The sequence below is a fragment of the Phoxinus phoxinus genome (genome assembly GCF_949152265.1).
Source record: "Phoxinus phoxinus genome assembly, chromosome: 15".
Lineage (NCBI taxonomy): Eukaryota > Metazoa > Chordata > Actinopteri > Cypriniformes > Leuciscidae > Phoxinus > Phoxinus phoxinus.
In genome coordinates this window covers 4,805,956-4,828,269 of record NC_136890.1, presented here as the reverse complement: position 1 = coordinate 4,828,269, position 22,314 = coordinate 4,805,956, and the positions used below count along the sequence as shown (strand labels likewise).

At 39.4% G+C, this 22,314-nt stretch overlaps 1 protein-coding gene across 1 annotated transcript; it reads right to left on the bottom strand.

Moving 5' to 3' along the window:
- Nucleotides 1–219: 219 nt before the first annotated feature.
- Nucleotides 220–21,969, bottom strand: chmp7 (charged multivesicular body protein 7). Its single transcript, XM_079638417.1, has 11 exons — nt 21,757–21,969; nt 19,304–19,594; nt 17,689–17,860; nt 14,823–15,008; nt 14,077–14,210; nt 7,837–7,885; nt 7,614–7,733; nt 4,127–4,225; nt 3,958–4,015; nt 2,643–2,870; nt 220–474 (listed from the first exon to the last, which is right to left on the bottom strand). The coding sequence occupies exons 2-11, from the start codon at nt 19,573–19,575 to the stop codon at nt 446–448; spliced, it is 1,347 nt and encodes a 448-aa protein (XP_079494543.1). The 5' UTR covers nt 19,576–19,594; nt 21,757–21,969; the 3' UTR covers nt 220–445.
- Between the last annotated feature and the right edge of the window lie 345 nt (nt 21,970–22,314).

Below are 22,314 nucleotides of genomic sequence, written 5' to 3'. Positions count from 1 at the left end.
TTTTACTGTATTTTTTATAAAAATATAGTAAATATTACCAGCCCCAAACTTTTGAACAGCGGTATAAATGATTGTCTTTAGTGTCTATAACTTTTTAATGAGATTTATACTATATTCTTTACAAAATCTTAATAATAATAATAATAATAATGTAGACACATCTGAGTGAGCATCTCGCTTCTCAACAAATGCACAGAGAATATTGTTTATTTGGCATCATAATTTGTATAATTTTTATTAGAATAATACATTGTACAGACTTTACAAACTCAAGAAGGCCACTCTTAAAACTGTCTTTAAAAAATAAACATGCCATTACAAACATGAATAAGGGCTCTTCATAAAGACTTAGGGCGTATTACAATGTAAGGACACACGTTCTGTACTGTATCTGATGGCTTTCTTCATCGCACAGCGCTGAACACACTGTAGATTGTGCTTGTGCTCACTGTGCCGACTCCATCCTCCTCGGAGCTGAGGAGCAGAGACAAGAAAACACTCACAAACACTCGCAATAAACAGAAAATCACCTCAAAGTTACGAGGCTAGAAAGAATCACTGACTATTATGAGGAAAAAAGCAGTGATTTATCAACTTTTTTTTTTTTTTTTTGGTAAAAAAGAACAAAAACTGAAACTGAAAATATGCACTTTAATAAAAAACGATGATAAAACCGAGTTACTCAATGAACGGATGGCTGGTAATGAAATGAATCAATGATGGATGGTCTGATTGATAATCTCGCAAGCTTGACTCTGGAAGATGTCAAAACAAACTGCAGGATTAGACAGGAAGGGGCGTTTGATTGACATGTAAAACAACCAACCAGTTTCAACACTTCACACATAAATCTGGTACATCACCATCACCATCATAATAAACCGCATGCAGCAAAGGTGGCGCTTCTGTGTCTGTGAAACATGCGAATACTTATTAACATTTTAATTCAAATCCCTCACGCCAAGATAGTGTTGTCACCAAATTGGAATTTCTAAATTCCATACAATACCTTGAAAAATAACAATATTAAGTTACATCTTTAATTCAATGGGGGGGAAATTGCCACAACATTAAGAGCATCAAATTTGAACAGTATCTAAGTTAATGTACTTTTGTCCATAATCAAAGCATTTTCTTATCAACTGACATTTTAGTGTCTAAGATTCCTTAGACCCGAACACCCGATAACTGAGGCTGATTCAATAATAATAATGTTTTTATTCTCTATTTTACATATTATTAACATTTATTTTTTACAGTGCAGGTGTGTGTGTGTGTGTGTGTGTGTGTGTGTGTGTGTGTGTATATATATATATATATATATATATATATATACATACATACATACATACATACATACATACATATATGTATTTATATATATATATATATATACACACACACAGTACCGGTCAAAAGTTTGGAAGCATTACTATTGTTTAAGTTTTTTGAAAGAAGTCTCTTCTGGTTATTAAGCCTGCATTTCTTTGATCAAAAATACAGACAAAAACAGTAAAATTATGAAATATTATTACAATTTAAAATAAGGGTTTTCTATTTTAATAGATATATGATCATGCAAAGCTGAATTTTCAGCATCATTACTCAAATCTTCAGTGTCACATGATCCAATATATATAACAATATAAATCTTTACTATCACTTTTTATCAATTTAACACAGAAAAATGAAAAAAAGGTCTGAACTCCAGAAATATTGTATTGTTAACAGGAGATAAAGATAACAAACGTTTCATTTTTTTGCCTTCATCACTGACACTGACGAAAGCAAAGAGCCGAAACGTTTGTTATCTTTATCTCCTGTTAACAATAAAATATTTGTAGAGTTCAGACATTTTTGCACTTTTGGATTGATACGGACATTGGTCTCAGCACCTAATTAGCTGGGAGAGCGCAGTGAGTGTTTTGTGGTAGTGTGTATAGTTACAAAATATTCCTATTTTAAATAAATGCTGTTCTTTTTTTTATTACTTTTTATTCATCAAAGCATCCTGAAAAAAGTATCATAGGTTAAAAAAAAATATTAAGCAGCACACTTATATTATGTGTGTGTGTGTGTGTGGTTTGTAAGAGAAAAATGTATTAATATTGTAATACAACTGCAAAATAAAAAGTGAATATTTCATAATAAGTATATTATTTTACTCTACACAGCATTAGTGAAATTACAACAATTATGTCTAAACATCTTCACTTGCGGGAGTTAAAACCTTAAGCTTTTAATTTGGCAGAAAGCTGCAGGGAAGCCATTTAAGTGTCTGTCACACTCACAACAGATGTACAAACATTTCTCATAACAAATGTAGTCAAAAGCTGTAATCATCTAAAAAATATATATTTTTTTGACAACACTATTCCAAGTATGAGCAATAGTGATGCTTGCCTTAAGCCGGGGACTCACTTAACGACTGTAAGGCCGATTTATGAATGTAATTTGCTACTTACGACTGATCATGGGCGAGTCGTGTTCACAGTTGGTGTTTAAAATCAGTCGTCGGACACTAACAGTCTGTAAGTGTGTTTAGTCAGACTGGAATAGTTTCAGCAAGTCGTTACGCGTGTCCCCGGCATTAGAAACATTTAGAAAATAACAACAGCGCTAAAAGAAGAGTGTAAAGGAACCTGTGTCAGAGACTGTGAGTCGACTCAGTTCTCTCTCCAGCTCCTCGTCTGTGATGGCCAGGCTGGAATCGGGCACGCAGGGCAGAGACTGGATGAAATCCGCATCTGGGATTCCCGTTTTCCTGGGAGGAGAGAGAGGGTGCGTGGGCACCACTGGGAGCGCGTCCTTATCTAGGATAGTGTTCTCCAATAATGACTTCAGCTCCTCCTCCAACTCTGAATCCTCTCCTATGAGAACATGAGGAATGATTTACTCTTTTAGACAACTTTATGGTAAAGACACTCAGTCCAGTCGTTATTGTCATTGATGAATGAATAGAAGAAGCCTGTATGGGAGAAATGCCAATCATACAGTAGCAAAACCCACAATAAAACACTAGGGTCGGGTGTCATTTGAATTTTAACTTTCCGATTCTTATCGATTCCTAATTTCGATTCCAATAAGGTAAAAAAAAAAATCCTTAGATATCATTCACATTTAGTCTTATTGCAAAACAAAGGGGTGGTTGACTATGATTTCACTTTTTTAACTTTAGTTGGTCTGTAATGTTGCTGTTTGAGAATAAACAACATCAAGTTACAACGCTCAAAGAAAAGTGAGATATTTGCTTTTAAAGAAATAGTTTTTTAAGGACTACAACAAACAGCTGGTAGCGACTACACGACATTCCTCCCGGGTTAGTGACATCACCAACCCTAAAATTACAATAAACCCCGCCCCCTGAACACGATTTATAGATTATCAAGACAGAATATGCTAATCAGTTAATAGAAGATAACTTGAACGTAAACATTGACATTTTCCGTACATGCGTGTGTGAGGTAAAGGGACACAAGCTGTTTGAGCTCCGCCCCCTGTGCCGGGAGCAGCAGCTCATTTGCATTTAAAGGGACAGACACCAAAACGGTGCGTTTTTGCTCACCCTCAAAAAGGACCCTATGACAATTTTAACATGCTATATACAAATATCTGTGGGGTACTTTGAGCTAAAACTTCATAAACACTCTAGGGACATCAAAGACTTATTTTACATCTTGTGAAAAGGGCATTATACCCCCCCCCCCCCCCTTTAATTGTAGCTAAATATCATGAACAAAAAACAACAGACTAAAGAACACTTACGCAAGGAACTAGCCTAACTAATATACATTTAGCCTAACTAATATAACATTACAAATATAGTTACAAAAGTAATTCAGTCAAGAACGTGTTAGGGTTAGGATTAGGAATAGGCTATTCAGAATACGTCTGTCTCTTTTTAGCTTTAAATGTATGCGTTAGCACAGTGAAATAAATAAAGTGAAACTTGAATACCAGAATCCAGCACCCCACCGGCAAGAGTCTGGTTGACTTCATCCTGAGTGTCGCATAACTGTGCAAAAAGCATAAATGCAAAATAAAGACCTTCATTCAAAATATGTATAACTATATTCAAACTACCATAGCATATATATATCTACAGTGCAGATTCGTCATACATCACCTCTTGTATCTGATCCACCAGGTTCTCCGCTCGCTCCACAGTCACACCCTTCAGAGAGATCCTCAGAGCCGCCACACCGGCCTGGTATGCCTGCACCACCTACACACACACACACACACGTGTGCACACACACGCACACCAGAACACTTCGTCAAGACAAGCATAATCAACATGCCTGTGACGTTTGTGCTGTGCATCAACAACAAAACTATTTACAGGTGAAACTGTAAAACTAGAATATGGTGCAAAAGTTCATTTATTTCAGTAATTCAACTTAAAAGGTGAAACTAATATATTATATAGACTCATTACATGCAAAGTGAGATATTTCAAGCCTTTATTTGTTATAATTTTGATGATTATGGCTTACAGCAATCAAAATTAGAATATTGTGAAAAGGTTTTCATAAGCTGTAAGCCATAATCATCAAAATTATAACAAATAAAGTCTTGAAATATCTCACTTTGCATGTAATGAGTCTATATAATACATTAGTTTCACCTTTTAAGTTGAATTACTGAAATAAATGAACTTTTGCACAATATTCAAATTTTTTGAGTTTCACCTGTACTCCTTCAAGAAAACACATGCTAGGTGGTTGTGAACAAGTTTAATTTATCCACAAATGTATCAACAAAACGTGTGGATAAAGTGTGAATGGAGTCTCCAAACCAATAAGCTGTTATTTTTTCTGTGGAGCAAAAGCAAAAGTAGATATTTTGAAGAAAGTGCACGCAGCTCTTTTCCATACAATGATGGTTCATAGTGATCGTGCCCCAAAAAGAACATAAAAACATCAAAAGTCCATACGACACGTGAGCTTTATTTCAAGGGGAAGATTTTGAAAGAATAACTAAAATTTAAATTTGTTTCTAACACAAAGATTGTTTTATGGGGGTTTTGTTGACCACTTGACGGTCACAGTCATTGTATGGAAAAGAAGAACAAGAAGTTTCTGCTTTTGTGGTAAAAAAAGAGTTTGAGTGAATAATGACTTTAAGACATTTAAAGTAGATTACCATATTTTCCAGAAAGTAGCACCTGACTTTAAGTCGCACCAGGTCAAAATTGCATTATTGAGGAAAAAAAAACCGATAAGTTGCATCGGTGTACAAGTCACATTTTATTATTACATAAAAATATTAAAGTGCCCCTATTATGCTATTTTAAAGGTTCCTCCAAACCAAGAGTTTCCTACAACAGGTTTACATGCATCCAAGGTCAAAAACACTTTAGTTTTCTCATAATATCCATTGCACATCACCTGAGTCTGAAACCGGTTCATTGGAAGATTCTCTAAACCCCTCCTTACTGAGAGCCTGCTCTGCTCTGCTCTGATTGGTCAGGTGGCCCAGTCTTTTGGTCTACCGCTTACAGCGCGTGTCGGAAACCAAACGACTATTAGCATATCTGAATTTCAGCTCTGGAGGCTTCCTTAGCACTATAAACAGTAACGATGGCGTCGGTTTGAGGGGGCTTTCACACCTGCCTCGTTTAGTTGAATCGCACTAGAGTTCGTTGTCCCCCAAGGTGCGGTTGGTTTGGGCCGGTGTGAATGCAGCAATCGCGTGCGCACCAAAAGCGGACCAAACAAGCTTCTCGTGCGCTTTCAAACGAACTCTGGAGCGGTTTGTTTGTGGTGAGAACGTGATCCGACCTCAAACAGACCCAACTGCCAAAGAACTGTGCAGTTTTGGACTAAACCAGCTGCCGTAGTCAAACAAAACTATTATTTAGATTGTCAATAGCGCTCCCTATAAGCCACGACTTACCGCGTTCTGCACTCTCACTAAGACTCTCATCATAAACACTGAAGTTGTCCGCACTGCACAGTGAATCTCTTATTTATCTTGTGTCGAGACTGTTGTTTATGAGGGGATTTACGAACGGATAAAGCTTGTGCTGATTCTGAACATACATTGTGAGCGAATTCTCCGCATGTCTGCCGGATTTTCCTCCTCTTTGTTTACTTCCGGGAGTTTTGTTGGAATTTTCCCACATGTTAATTCTGACCAATCGAAGTGCAGTTATGGAATTATGTTCTAGGCACATCTGGCCAACGAGTGATGTGGATGTTGTCACGTGACTGCATTTTGGTTCGTTTCATCAACTGATTCGGACCAGAGCAATCAGTGTGGTGTGAAAAGGAACCAAAACGCCTGAAAAATGCTACAAAGTATAATTTTACGCCCTTGGTCCGGACCAAATGAGCCGAACTACAGATGTGAAAGCACCCTTAGGCCGGAGCTCTACGATTTTACAATGTGACAGTTTACTTGACAACAAACCAAAGTTTTTTTTGCACGCACGCTCGCTACTAGACTGACAGCTGGCTCGGTGGTTGCTTAGCAACATAAAAACCGCAACGAACTGCTATTTAAGGTGTGATCGGGTATTTTTTTAGCAGTGCTGTAAGCCTCGCGTTTTCGAACCTGAAAAATGCGTTAGGTGTGATCCGGGCCTAACGGTATAAATTCCAGCGTGAGTCGCATCCTTTGGAAGTGCATCAAAGTGGATTTGCTTTCACAGCAGAAAACAGCGTCTTCTCAACATGCCGATACAACACAAGACCAACTTCTACCACTCTCAGCTACAAATACAGTTTTCGAGGGGCAAAGTAGACGTTGTTCACAGGCAGCCAATGAAGACCAGAGACTGGCATTATGCAAATGTATTACATAGATTTGTAACAGGAAGTGAGACTGGAATTACTGATGTCTCGGTTTAGGAAGTTCAGAATACATTCTTTCATTTAGGAGACAATATATTTATTTGTCGTGTACTTTGATCTTTAAAACTTAGCAGACCTTTTACATTCACAGACCGCTATATTACACACTGCATGAAATGTGATATTCAAAAAAGCATTATAGAGGCCCTCTGAATAACAAACATTATAAACAACAAACATGTTATTATGTGAGTTCCCTTCACTCTAAATTAATTAGTTAAGGCTTGGTGTTTATAAAAACTTTATTTAAAAAAAAGCCTATATATTTGGCAGATGTAAAGCATACATGTGTATGTTTTTTGCATTTTAACAGCTCTGTTTGTGCACTTTCTGAGGATTTTTTGCACTGTCAGTTCTGTTTTTGAATAAAGGGTTGGAAATAATTATGTTTTTCTTTATTTTTTTCGATTCATCGATTAATCAAAAAAATAATCGACAGATTAATCGATTATAAAAAATAATCGTTAGTTGCAGCCCTAATTTAAAGCGAAACTGAAACCACCAGTGTGTGAGAAATGCACAATACAACTTAACTTGAACTCATGTAACTCTCATTCGTTACAAATTGAAATGTGTGTGCTTTTGGAATATAAGTAGCACGTTTCAGAAGATTAAAAAACACAACGCAACTAGAAAAATATGGCATTCGCCATATAGCTGGCTGGTAGGAGTGTGTGTGAGGTTCCCTGGTGTTGGCCACCAGCATGTGCTGTCACTCACACCAGACTGCGTCATCTGTGTGTTTGTGTGTCTCACCAGGCGGTCGGTTTGAGAGTTTGCTATTCTGTCCAGGATCCCCTTCACTGTCTCGAGCTGAGCAAACAGACGATCCGCTTTCTTCTCCACACGCTTGCTGCCACGTAAACACCTCAGCGCCTGTGCCAGGACACAGTGGGAATCCATTACAACACTTTTCTGGCCTATTACATTAAAAGGGCGTTAAACACAAAAAGGGTCAAACAAAGTGTGCTGCTTATACCTGTGATTTCTTCCCCTCTTTAAGCAGTGATTTTGCCTGCTGCTTACACCTGCGAGTTAGACAACACACACAGCAGTTTAGCTGCAGGGCCACTGTAATTACCCATCATGCCACCGGACAGAAATAACAGCTGCGTCCGAAAGCTTAGGCATCGAACTTTTTGTCTATCAGGTAATGACTTTCCAGGCAGCGTTTGCGCATGAAGGCAACTCACGAAACACACACTTCTGAGGCCGCATCATGATTTAAAGGGATAGTTCCCCCAAAAATGAATTATGCCATAAGTTACTCTCCCTCAAGCCATCCTTCTTTCAGCCGAACACAAGAGTTTAATTAAAAAATGTCCTGGCTTTTCCAAGCTTTATAATGGGAGTGAATGGCCGTTTATGTTTTGAAGTCCATCAAAAGCCGCGTTTCCACCGAAATTACCCGGAACAATTAGTCCCAGGAACTTTTTTTTGCCCCAGACCGGTTGCTTTCTGCGTTTACACCGCGGTCTAAAGTACCAGGAAGATTATAACTGCGCTCGACTGCTCCTCCCAGTCTGCGACGCACAGTAACCAGTTTTGAGCGCCACATTTATAATAAGTATGGAGGAGATTTAAACTGTGCTGCAGTTGTTTGTGATGTATTGGTTTACTAACGAGGAAATTAACAAAGCGGCAGAAAAGAGACGAGCACTGATACTAAAGCGTGTTCAGAAAGCTCGTAATGCTATAAAATTAGACGATGCGGACATTGACCGTGAGATGGCTGGGACGAACGCGCAGAAAATTTCCTGTTACACAGATATGCTTAATAAAGCCTGAACCTCGTCGTCGGTCCAGCTGTGTTTTCTTTTTTTATTTATTTTTTATTCCAAATTTGCAGACAGAACCCTCTTACTGCATGAATAGGGTTGCCACCTTCAGTGTGTCAAAATAAGGGACACCCATTCACCCCCCCCCCCCCCCCCCAAATGCTCAACTTTGACAAAGTCATTTTTATTGTTATAATTGTGATTTCATAATATGTAGATATGAATCCAACTAAAAGCTAGTGAAAATATGTATTTTAGTCAAATAGCAAATGGTGTAGCTCTGCAGCCATCTACTAAAGTGATAATTTCTTTACTTTTAAAACGGCATTTTCCAAAAGATGGGCAAAAATCTTACACTAAACCAAATTATCCATATCCATGAACGTTAGAAATGTGGGTCTTTTATAAAGTGAATTTAACTTTTTTTTTTTTACTGTTTTTGTTTAAAAAATATTTATTTATATAGCCTAAAGTAAAAAAAATATAATAAATCCTCCTAAAACTATAAATCCTAAAAAAAAAAACTATTATGTTTCAAAATGACATTTTGTTGAAACAACACAAGTGTGACTTTCTCCCCCCACACTAACATAAAAAAACAGATATTATTCAAATGTATTTAAATTTTTTTTGTAGATGTAGAAAGTGTTGTCAACCGTGCAAAGTCTCACATCATTTGGACAAATATAATGTTTTATTTATTTCAGCAAACGTCATTTGGGGTCAAAGACCCGACCAGCGCACGAGGGGTTAAACACGTGCAGGTTTACAGCGCATGTTCACGAGACTCAGTCGCTATAGAAACAAAGACGCTAAAATGCAATCACGCAATGAGCTTCTCTACTAAGAAATTGATTTCTTTATATTTGCTATTAGTATTATCCATACTGCAAAATCCTTATGTTTTTATTCAACTATATGTGGGCCTAATGTAAAATACGGGACAAATCGCGTCCCTTATTGATTTGATACGGGACGCATCATCTTACTTGTAAATACGGGACGATTCCGTATTTTAAGGGACGGGTGGCAACCCTATGCATGAAGCCACGAACCGCATTAGATTTTTAAAAATGCCGGTTAAAATAGAATGCTGCGTGGAGTCATCCAATCAAAATGCGGCGTGAACACAACCAATCAGCATGTTCAGCGCACAAGTCCCGCCCCCGAAAGTTCCTGAACTTTGAAAAAGTACTACCTCGCCAGCAGGGACTTTCGGAGGGGGAAATATTTACCCAGAACTTCATTTAGACCCTGGTTCCTGCAGTGTAAACACACCGAGTACCAGCCCAAAGTTCCTAGTTCCTGGGGAAAGTTCCCGCGGTGGAAACGCGGCTAAAGTGCATCCATCCATGATAAAAGTGCTCCGCGCGGCTCCGGGGGTTAATAAAGGCCTTCTGAAGTGAAGCCAAGCACTTTTGTAAGACAAATATCCATGTTAAATCTTTATAGGATGTAGCTGCTCTTCTCTTATATTGAAATCGTTTAAACATTTCACTTTAAAAAATCTCGTTTTAGACTTCTAATCCGTGACCGGTGTTTTGCTCTATCCTCTGCGCTTCCGCGTTCATCAATACGTCATGCGTCGGGTCAGAGGTCACTCGTCATGCGTCGGGTCAGAGGTCACTCGTCATGCGTCGGGTCAGAGGTCACTCGTCATGCGTCGGGTCAGAGGTCACTCGTCATGCGTCGGGTCAGAGGTCACTCGTCATGCGTCGGGTCAGAGGTCACTCTTCATGTGTCGGGTCAGAGGTCACTCGTCATGCGTCGGGTCAGAGGTCACTCGTCATGCGTCGGGTCAGAGGTCACTCGTCATGCGTCGGGTCAGAGGTCACTCTTCATGCGTTGGGTCAGAGGTCACTCTTCATGCGTCGGGTCAGAGGTCACTCGTCATGCGTCGGGTCAGAGGTCACTCGTCATGCGTCGGGTCAGAGGTCACTCGTCATGCGTCGGGTCAGAGGTCACTCGTCATGCGTCGGGTCAGAGGTCACTCGTCATGCGTCGGGTCAGAGGTCACTCTTCATGCGTCGGGTCAGAGGTCACTCGTCATGCGTCGGGTCAGAGGTCACTCGTCATGCGTCGGGTCAGAGGTCACTCGTCATGCGTCGGGTCAGAGGTCACTCGTCATGCGTCGGGTCAGAGGTCACTCTTCATGCGTCGGGTCAGAGGTCACTCTTCATGAGTCGGGTCAGAGGTCACTCGTCATGCGTCGGGTCAGAGGTCACTCGTCATGCGTCGGGTCAGAGGTCACTCGTCATGCGTCGGGTCAGAGGTCACTCTTCATGCGTCGGGTCAGAGGTCACTCGTCATGTGTCGGGTCAGAGGTCACTCGTCATGCGTCGGGTCAGAGGTCACTCGTCATGCGTCGGGTCAGAGGTCACTCTTCATGCGTCGGGTCAGAGGTCACTCTTCATGCGTTGGGTCAGAGGTCACTCTTCATGCGTCGGGTCAGAGGTCACTCTTCATGCGTCGGGTCAGAGGTCACTCTTCATGCGTTGGGTCAGAGGTCACTCTTCATGCGTCGGGTCAGAGGTCACTCGTCATGCGTCGGGTCAGAGGTCACTCGTCATGCGTTGGGTCAGAGGTCACTCTTCATGCGTCGGGTCAGAGGTCACTCTTCCGCCAGAACTCGACTCGTGTATGGCCGTTACCAGAAGCCAGTGATTATAGTTTACAAAGTCATAAATATGGATATTTTTCTTACAAAAACACATCGCTTTGCTTTAGAAGGCCTTTATCATTTTATCATCACCATGGAGCCGTATGGATTACTTCTGTGATGGATGTGCTATTTTTGGCTTGAAAAACTCGGCACTATTCAACGGCATTATAAAGCTTGGAAGAGCCAGGATATTTTCGATTGTGTTCGTCTGAAAGAAGAAAGTCCTATACATCTAGAATGGCTTGAGGGTGAGTAAATCATGGGATAATTTTTATTTTTGGGTGAACTATTCTTTTAATAACCTACAAGAAAATAGAGAGAGCTTTAGTGATAACTAAGCGAATATTTCATTACTACAATACCATTTTCTTGCTAGAAACGACATCAAAAGGGGCCTTATGCCTGCTTCAGCAATCCTATAAGATCATTACTAATCACACTGTACGACATGGATCTAATAAACTCAACAAAAACATCTATGGAAGTAACGTAAGCTACACGTAAGTGTAGAAGAATAAAGGCCATTGCACACTGAGTCCAAAATTTTCGTATGCGTTTTTTCGTATTCGTGATTCGGTGGCTCTGAATTGTCAAAGCACCATTCAAACTGCTTGTTACGGATGCGAAAAATGCAGAAAATCGAACCCGTTTCGATTTTTTTTATGACGGACGAAAGTTTCGGAGGCAGTGTGCAAGCGTGATTTACATAACGTGAGGTCGTATTTATTTTTTAACGTGCGAAAATTTCGGATGCGAATTTCGGACTCAGTGTGCAATGGCCTTAAGACATCATCAGCATGAGCTAGTGGTGAACAAATTGAGCAAGATGAGTCGCACTTTGGGAACTGTGGTTTTTATGTGCGCTGAAAAAAAGAGAGGAACAAGCGAAAGAGGAGAATATGGATGTGGCTAGAGAAAAGAGGCCAACTTGGCATGCCAATTTTGCAAATGGAGATAGTCATACGTTTTAGTGCTATGTCGCGTTGATCAATACGCCATGTCATGTTTCATTTTTATAGGCTAGTCAGTAACGTAAGTCATAGTAATGACTTTTTAAGACCTTTTTATGACCATTATGATTTAAATGTATGACCTATTACACAAATTACGAAAAATAACTTTTATATTAGTCGATATAGATAATTATCACGATAAATGTCAAATCTTTATTTCTTTCAAGTTTAAAGGCATATTTTTGCTCCTAAGTGAAAGTTGTAGAGCGTTAATTGTGGTTTTAGACTACCGGTACTCTTTATTGTCAGAACATATCATGACAAACACTTGCCAAACAGGGGAACATTTTACAAATCTAAGGTAGAACATTCAAACATTTTACATTAGGTACTTAACAAAATTAATATCTTTATTGGAAAACTAATTTCTTAGTTTCTGCATGTGCTAATGGGGGTCAAGTCTTGAAACAGGTTTGTGTTGACTTTGATATCTTCATGAAATGTATGAAAAACAGTAGCCTAAATACATGATTAAATACTGTAATTATATTCCATTAGTCCTTTAATACATTGTCTACAATAATAATATAATACAATTCAATATGTATATCCCACATGGTGCAGTTAATATTAATAGGCTAACGTTATAGTAAATCCATGGTAAATAATGGGAATTTGTAGAAAAGCTTCTGACTGTATCGTTGCGCACAGTGTTTCTCCTGTTCGTCAGCGCCGCTTCATCTGCCTTTAAACTGGTTTAAATCACTGAGACATTTGTGTTCTTCGCTGAATTCAAGCGCTTCTCACTGGATCTCGTGACTGAGACCGATCTGAGTAAACGCAGAGAATGTCTAATAAGGGGAGAAGGTTCACTCTCGCTACACTTCCGGCTTCTGACTGGTTGCAGTTCCACTCTGATTCCATATGAGGGCGCTCACAGGACGAGTGCAGAATGAATGGAGGTCTATGGAGCTATACCCCTCAAAATCCACTGTTCTCAAGATATAATTTTTTGTCTAGTAATTTGAATGTTGTATTCGAAAGGAGATGCAAAGAAATTGCACATTGCTGGTTGTTAGATTTTTTAGAGTCACTTATTTGCTTTAAAAAGTCTTGCAAAATGTCAATGACGTCATACACATCGTACGACCAGAGATACTGCTTTACGGCAATCCTTCAGTCACTTTGGTGTTTTCGCGCTCTGCACTTTCTTTTCTCTCGAGGCATCGACAGCACAGCTGGCACAGGTAAACACACAACACAGCTGACACAGACCAAACACACGTGCTAGAAGAGTTTCTGCTAGAATACATTCTGTTCCCACTTCGGATGCCATGATGCCATCAAGCGGTATCTCTGGTCGTAACCAGTCCTTCACTGACCAATCAGCGTTCATTAGCAGAATGCTAGCGGGTTATGGGCAACAACAACTCAACCTGTAAGAAATCGAAAGGACATAAGTACTCGTTCATTCAATTTTCGACCTATAACCCATGTTGAACTTGCCAAACCTACAATCAAATCTGAGATTTCTCAACGGCAATCGGCTGAAAGGGACAAATTTAGCCGTCTAGCCCCATAGACTCCCATTCATTTTGCACTCGGGGGCGATCGCCCCCAGTGGAACTCTGGTGGAACTACAACCACAATTTTTTTCTAATACCAGTGAAGGATACGTCTGCGCTGTGCAAATGAAGGTATCTCAGACTGTAGACAGGCTGTGACACGATCATAGGATTCAGACGGGCCTTGTTCCCTTCCTCCCTCAGCGTTCTTTCGCTTTCGGACGCAGCCGATGTCAATAGAGTTTGTATGAACCGGCTCACTTTTCTGCCTCCAGTCCCAGCACCTCCACCCTCTCCTCCAGAAGCTTCTCGCTGCGCTGGAGCTGATAGATGCCCAGGTCCACCTCGCTGACAGGAGACACACGGCCCTGTCCGGCCTGACTGAATTTCACCAGCTATACAGAGACAAGATCAAAAGTTCAATCAGAACTGAGCAAACTGAACCCAAACATGTGCTATCAGAGCCCTTCAGCGACACAGGTTTGACAGAAATGTTGGAACATTATTCTATTTCAAAACTTTAGGGAGCGTAAGATTCTCACCAAGACTGCATGTATTTAATCAAAACAGTAATATTGTGGCATACTACTGCAATTTTAAATAATAACCGTTTTCTATCTGAATCTATTTTGATCAAAGCTGAATTTTCAGCATCACATGATCCTTCAGAAATCCTTCATGATTTTGCTGCTCAAAAAACATATTTCTTTTTATCAATGTTGGAATAAAAAATGTTGGTGGAAACCATAAAACATTATTTTTCCAGAATTCTAAAGAACATTGTAATTGTCTGTCACTTCTGATATATTTAATGTTTTTGCTGAATAAAAGTATAAAAAATTTAGAAACAAATCTGAGCTCAAACATTTGACCGGCTGTGTATTAAGGACTCACTGAAAATGGTTAACCTGCATTAGTATCTACACAATGTTCACAAAACATCCACTTTCTATCCTAAAGTCTTCGCGAGTCCATCAGGTTTCGCTGTTGTACACACACACACACACCTTCTCTCCTTCATGGAGTGAGACGGTGACGTGTTTCTCTCTCTGGAGCTGTAGCAGAGCCATGCAGAGCGTGCTCTCGTCGGGACAGATGTGAGAGGAGAGCGCACGCAGCTCTGGGAAAGACAGCAGAGAGCGCACGGCTAGAGGAGAACCGCGATATGCCGACAAAAGCGCCGCAGCCTTTTCCTGCAAGAGAACAAATATTTTATTGCAAATTATAAATAAATAAAAAAAAATTAATGTCAACAATGAGATATTAAGTGTATTTATAACCACAGCTCCAAAAAAATATTTTTAAATAGCGCAACGTTTCGATAATTTGTCTTCATCAGGCACAATAACCTTGTGGAGTGAGATGCAACTCTTTTTGTTAATTTGGGTGCACTCCTTTTTTTGTATTTTTGATCATTGAAAATTAGATCATAAAAATTACGAGTTAAAAATAAAAGAGATGTGAATTTTAAGAATGTCTTAGTATTCATTTTGTTCCCTAATATGGACAGCTGCATATTGCAGTATATGTATATGTTCAGTCAAAAGGGCACTGCAAAATACACTACAGTAGTTATGTTTCCAAAAGTTTGCAAGTTTAACTTATGCGCAAAATTGGATCAAACATTTGCGAATAAAACAGCGTTTCCATTTTAATTTCCAGCATCATTACTCCAGTCTTCAGTGTCACATGATCCTTCAGAAATCATTCTAACATGATGATGTGATGCTCAAGAAAACAGACTTGCTGCTTAATATTTTCATGGAAACCATGATTTTGATAAAGTTAAAAAAATGTATTTGAAATTGAAAAATTGCTGCCATTTTTGATTAATTTAAAGCTAAAATATGCCATTTTTTCACCGCTAGGGGACACTAACCTCTCACTATAACAAAGGCGTAGGTTGATGACGCATTAAGCAGAATTATGGAACTTGTTGTCATGCCGAAAGATCTAATAATGTTTATGGATGAGTGAATGTTTTTAACATGACTGTGTTATGAAGCAGGGCGCAAGTGCTAATGAGAGACAGATATCAGATAATTAATACTCACACAGGTCAGTTTATTAGACGAATTAAACGCTGTTTCACTAGGTCTACACCAGAGCCATAGAGAGAAAGAGTTGCGACACTCCCATAGACCTCCATTGTAAAAAATGGCGGCGCTTTTAACCGCCTACTTCCGGGATTAGGAGATCGGATTAGTTCCAAACACTGTCATTTGAGCGTTGAACCCCATTCACTTACATTTCTGCGCGTCGAGTTGTTCCAGAGGTAACTTGCTGAAATATCGACCTCTTTTGAATTGTCAACTGTCTATATTGTATCAGAGGCCCTTTGCGATGCTTATACTGGTCTTCATTTGTATATGCACAGCGTAATTATTTATATTTTATCTTGGTTATTTCAACCAATTTTCTAGCATTGCCAGCGTGACTTCGCCAGCTGTGAAGGTAGCATATCTGATTAGTTCGGTAATTCATCGCTACCACCTTTATAGCAACTTTTATTTAATAGATTTTTTGGGATATACTAACTTTTCATTTATTGTCTTGAGTGAAGCGGCTTGTGAGAACAATGCTGGACATCTAGGATCATGTTTCATGGATCACCTGCCCCTGGTTTTTGTTTTTCTTGTTCACACAAGCACACATTTTTGTTGTCTGTCATTGTTTAATAAAAAATATTTTATTTGAAAACCTTAATTTGTATCAGCCATGCGAATTCTGAACGGACCGGTCCGCCACGGCAGACCTCTGCGTGATCACGAAGGTAACGTTAGGCTAATGGCTGAATCGGAATTTATAAGCAAAATCACGGGAATCAATAGCCTAATACAGCCCAGTTGTGCTAAAATAAATATCATGAGACGTCCATCATCAGATGAATGATATGGAAAAGTTAAGTTAGAGCCGCTAAAGCCAGTGCTACTACCCATGCGACCATGAACATAAGCTTTTCCCTCCAAAAATATAGCCTAAAACTTATCTAAGTAATATACAGTACCTCGTTGCCCCTCCAAATGCAAAACTGACATTAACAAAATGCAATAACAGCTGAAAAAGTACTTGGGTATGTGTTTTATTTTATATTTACCGTTCAATAATGCAATCGCTGCTGTCTGTCCCATAGAATAACATGACAGCCAGCGTATGTTTTGGAACTATTGGGGCGTACATGAACCACGTGACAGCCATAGCGGCAACATCAAAGAGTGTCGCAACTCTCTCTCTCTATGGCTCTGGTCTACACTATATCACACTAAACTGCATTTGAGTGTGTAGAAAGTTATAATGTTATTCATTGTGTTAGTTCTCGGCATCTCGAATATCCTCATATTATTTCTCCTTTTGTACCAAAGTCTGCTTGCCATGGTCCATGTTTGAACGAAACAACAACAGCGTGAGCGTGCCGCTATACGTAATGCAGTTGTCCACGTCTGTTTCCATGGTTACTATGGCAGTACGAGCGGAAACCAGGGATAACGCGGATATTACGTCATTGACAGGCGACAGGTGAACAGGGACGAGCCATTATTTAAAAGTGAAATTTCTCTGAAATTAAAAATCTTTGGGAACTGTTGGGACATTGTAAGTACACAACTGAAGGAAATATATCACACTGTGTAAGTGTTTTTTATATATATTTTATTACAAAAATCTTACATATTGTAGCTTTTATTGACCTTGCTGAAAAAGTGTTGATTTCTTAAAAAAAAAAAAAAACATTCTTACTGACCCCAAACTTTTGAACTGTAGCATATACATGCAAATGGGGATTATTGGCTAAAGACTTCATTCTGTTAGGTAACCATTTAACTTAAACATTTGAATTGAATATTCGATTCATATTTTGACTGAAGACACACTTACCTTAACCAGTTCTATCACGATGAACATCTCCTCCAGCGGGACCCTCCCGCTGCCCAGCAGAGCCGACAGAGTCCACTTCAGAGGCCGGACTAACAGGAGTCCGACACCCCACGACAGCCAGCCCGAGTCTACGTTTGCAGCGAACTCGGACTCTTTCTGCACCTTCCCACTCCTAGAAGGACACAACAAATCCCAATAACATGCCATAAATACATGTAACGATAAAACATCATGATCTATGAGACACTGGCTGCGTCCGAAAGCCTAAAAATGCTGCCGTCCGGAGGACGCATTCATTCCACTTCCTGTCTCCTGAGATCCCTTCATCTGATCAATCTTTGAAGGCAGTCTAGATGCATCCTTCACTGCCTCTGATATCCCACAATCCTGTGCGTTCCATTCCATGACAAAACATTTTGAGCTAAAACTTAAAGGGGTGGTTGATTATGATTTCACTTTTCTAACTTTAGTTAGTGTGTAATGTTGCAGTTTGATCATACGCAACATCTGCAAAGTTACAACGCTCAAAGTTCAAAGCAAAGGAAGATATTTGCTTTTAAAGAAAAGGACTACAACAAACGGCTGGTAGGAACTACACAACATTCCTCCCGGGTTAGTGACATCAGCAACCCTAAAATGTACATAAGCCCCGCCCCCAGGAACACAGTCCATGTTGAGAAGAGGAAGAGTTGTTGTAGTCGAGCACATTTGTGAGTCAGCTCAAACTTTAGCATCCATCTTTTCACATGCAATAGAAAGTCACTCTGTGTGCGTCTCACTTCAGTTCCTATACGAGCGATTTATAGATTATCATGACAGAATATGCTAATTGAAGATCGTTAACTCCACATCAGCGACATAAATTCATCAACTGACCATTCAGAGACGTCCTGTTGCTTCTACATGTTGTCACTTCTTCTTGAGTCTCTCCATCTTTGTCTGACTCCGTTTTAACATTAAAGACAGAACAGTTTATGTCATTTTAGTGTGTGTGCGTGAGGTAATCGCAGCTGCTAACACACACACAGCATACGCTCTTGAAACCCCGCCCTCTGCAGCAGCTCATTTGCATTTAAAGGGCCAGACACAAAACGGTGCGTTTATGCAAACCCTCAAAAAGTGACAACTTTACCATGCTATATAAAAATATCTGTGTGGTATGTTGTGCTAAAACTTCTCTCACACACACACACACACACACACACACTCTGGGGACATCAGAGATTTATTTTACATCTTGTGAAAAGGGCATTTTACCACCCCTTTAAAGACAGCATCTAAAAGTTGCGTATAGTGTGTGAATTAGGGGTGTGACGGACGGTACATGTATTCATCCCGAACCGTCACGGTTTGGTGCATACAGTCAGACGAGGAATAAATTCCCACTTTTTATGTCGTTTCTAGCAAGAAATCACAGTGATTAAATGAATATTCACTCCCCTAAGCTCTCTCTATTTAGCTGCAGATCATTAGACAGTGATGCTGCCTCAGAAATCAGTTTGGTGAGGTGCATTCGTGTGCAAACGCTGCCTGAAAAGTCATTGCCTGATAGTGCAGCGAGGCAGAAAGTCAGCTTTCGAACGCAGCCGGTACACTCGAGGTGACAGCGACTTACCGAATCATGCTCTGAATGACAGTACTCAAGCCCAGAGGAACGATGCCCTTCCTTCTGAAACTCTCATTCAAGTCCTGCAGACTCACACACACCGACCCGCGTGTCCTGCAGTGGTCAATGATCAGAGGACTCCAGAAGTCGATCTTCCCATCCCAGTCTGTGCAGTCAACATCCCGGTTCTCTTTAAAGGCAGAGAACAAGAAAGCCATGCGCTCGTCATCCTCCCAGTCCGAAGGGAAGCGCGCGGCCCTGTCCTGCGCTGAAACCGACATCGTGCTGCCAGTGAAAGAGCTCCAGTGATTAATGAAAGAGAAGTACACGTTAAAAACAGGAACAGAAAAGAAGGCACTTTACAATTTGAGGAAAATGTATTCATTTAAATTTATAATAAATGCGATTAGTTGAATTTATGAGTGTTTTTTTTAACCCATCACGTAGGACTTAAAGGATAATTCCGGTATTTAACACCTTGAGTCTATATTGTAGTTTGTTTTGGATGAACAAGAGTGGTGAACAAATTTTTTTTGACAATGGTTCCTCTCTCGAGTTTTTGACTATAAAAGAATTGGCCATGGACCCATTTAACATTGGAGTCAATGGACATGTTCGAAAATGTCATTAAAACAGCCTTTAACATTAGTTTTCAAAACTGTGCAACTCACCGAGTGATTAGTGATGTTAGTTGATGTTCCAGAAACAAAAAGTGTTGCGAAATACAGTTTCTGTCGTGTTTTATTCGTCATTTTGTAAAATCCCATTGTTGAAAAAATAGTTCCACTACAGCTAAATAAACGGATTGGAATCATATATTGCGACGATATATTGTTTATAATCATCAACGAACACCACTAACCACTCGGTGAGTTTAACAGTTTTGTAAACGAACATTATTGGCTGTTTTAATGACATTTTCGGACATGCCCATTGACTCCAATGTTAAATGGGTCCATGGCCAATTCTTTTATAGTCAAAAACTCGAGAGAGGAACCATTGTCAAAAAAATATTGTCCACCACTCTTGTTCATCCAAAACAAACTACAATATAGACTCAAGGTGTTAAATACCGGAATTATCCTTTAACGGGATAGATCACCCAAAAATGATTTCTGTCCCTCCATTGACAGCTACGCAACTTTTGACACTTCAGAAAGTTCACAAAGAGATTTTTAAACTAATCCATACGAATTGAGCGGTTTAGTCCAAATTTTCTGAAAAGACTTGATCTTGATGAATATGATGAACGGGCTTTTTTTTTTTCTTACATTTTTCTTATATTTATATATTCAGCTCATATTCTTATATTATTTTTTACAATCTCTTTATGAAGCATCAAAGTGGTAGTTGCGTAGCTGTCAATGGAGGGACAGAATTATCTCAGATTTCTTTAAAAAGATCTTCATTTTTGTTTAGAAGATGAACGAAAGTCTTGCAGGTTTGGATCGACATGAGAAATAAACTATCCCTTTAAGTACATCTTCGTTTTTGTTATTTAATGATTACATCAATTGTCTTTGAAATATCGTTAAGTGTACTGCCAAATATACTAATTTCTATTGATGCTTGTGTGTAAATATATTTGGAATTGCACATTTGAAATTATGAAATCTATTTAGTAAGCTAGGCTACATCTAATTCGCAATCGCTAATATATTAACTTTAATTGTAATGTTGAAAGACACAACACAGTTAAAATTATAATGAAGTACTTTACAAGTGCGTTAGTATGTTAGTCAGCAAATTAAAATAGGTGTACCCATTTAAAATAAAACTTTTAATTTGATAGGTACAAAGTCACTTTTTCCAGCGTTTTAAGTAAAAACATAGTCAAGAAAGTTTACACTTAAGTGGCCTTTTATCCTAAAATATTGGCAAGTATTTTATTATAATATAATATACCTTTATAGAGTACACTACAAGTGTACATTCAATACGCTGTTTTGTCACAAGGGTAACATGCATCAAAGAACTGCATGATGGGTAGCTTGTATTGTCTCTTTAATACAAAGATGTTTGGTTAATTGTATAAAAGGTAAATGTATATCAGGAAACTGGTCACACTTTTTGTTTCTAATGGTTCTGCGGTGTTAACAAACATGCAAATTAACACGCATATTCGACTTCTAATCAAATTTAAAGCACAAGGATGGTACAAGAACAGTTTTGGATTATGAATAGCATGTAAGACATTGCTGTCAACCACCTTGTAGCAGTTTAGCTCGTAAAAATGCTTGTATTTTCAGGTGCTCAGCACATTTTCACGGTCAGGTTTGGCTGGCAAAGTGAACAGATCGTAAAATGCAAACCAAATAACTGACAACGTGTCATCCGTCAGATATAATGTCGTGTATCAAAACCTAGTGAGCTGCTATAACGCCTCATACATGCTTCACTAGGTTTCGATACACTGATTCTCCAATCTTAGATGTGGTTTAAGAGTCAAGGCAAGCTCAGACCTCAAGTTCAAGCAGCTGGATCAAGTTCTCAGCTCAAATCTCCTCAGTGTTTGTCGTGACATCCATCGGCGGGGATCCACATACTTAAATAACCGGCGGAGGAGAGAGACACTAGTCTTCTTTTCCGTTTCACTAAAGATGAAGAAGAAGATGATGACAACAACACCTCACCCGGAAGACAACAACACTGCTCTTCTCCCTCTGGCCGTCATCGCCGGGCCACCGATGCAACTTTACCGCCACCTCGCGGTCGAAACACACTAATAATTTACAGAAAACATGCGTCACTGCTCAGCATCATAAGAGGGGTTAAAAAGGGTTTGTTCAACCAAATTTTTTTTAATATTATTTACTTACCCTCAAGCCATCCTAGGTATGCATGGCTTTCTTCTTTCAGCCAAACACAAACAGAGGAATTAAAAAAAAATATCCTGGCTCTTCCCATTTCCACGGGGTTTATATAGGCCTATAAGATCTATTAGTAAAGGCCTTCTGAAGCCAAGCCATGGGATTTTGTTTTTTTTTAAACAAAATATAGTGGTTTGTATGGGCTACTGC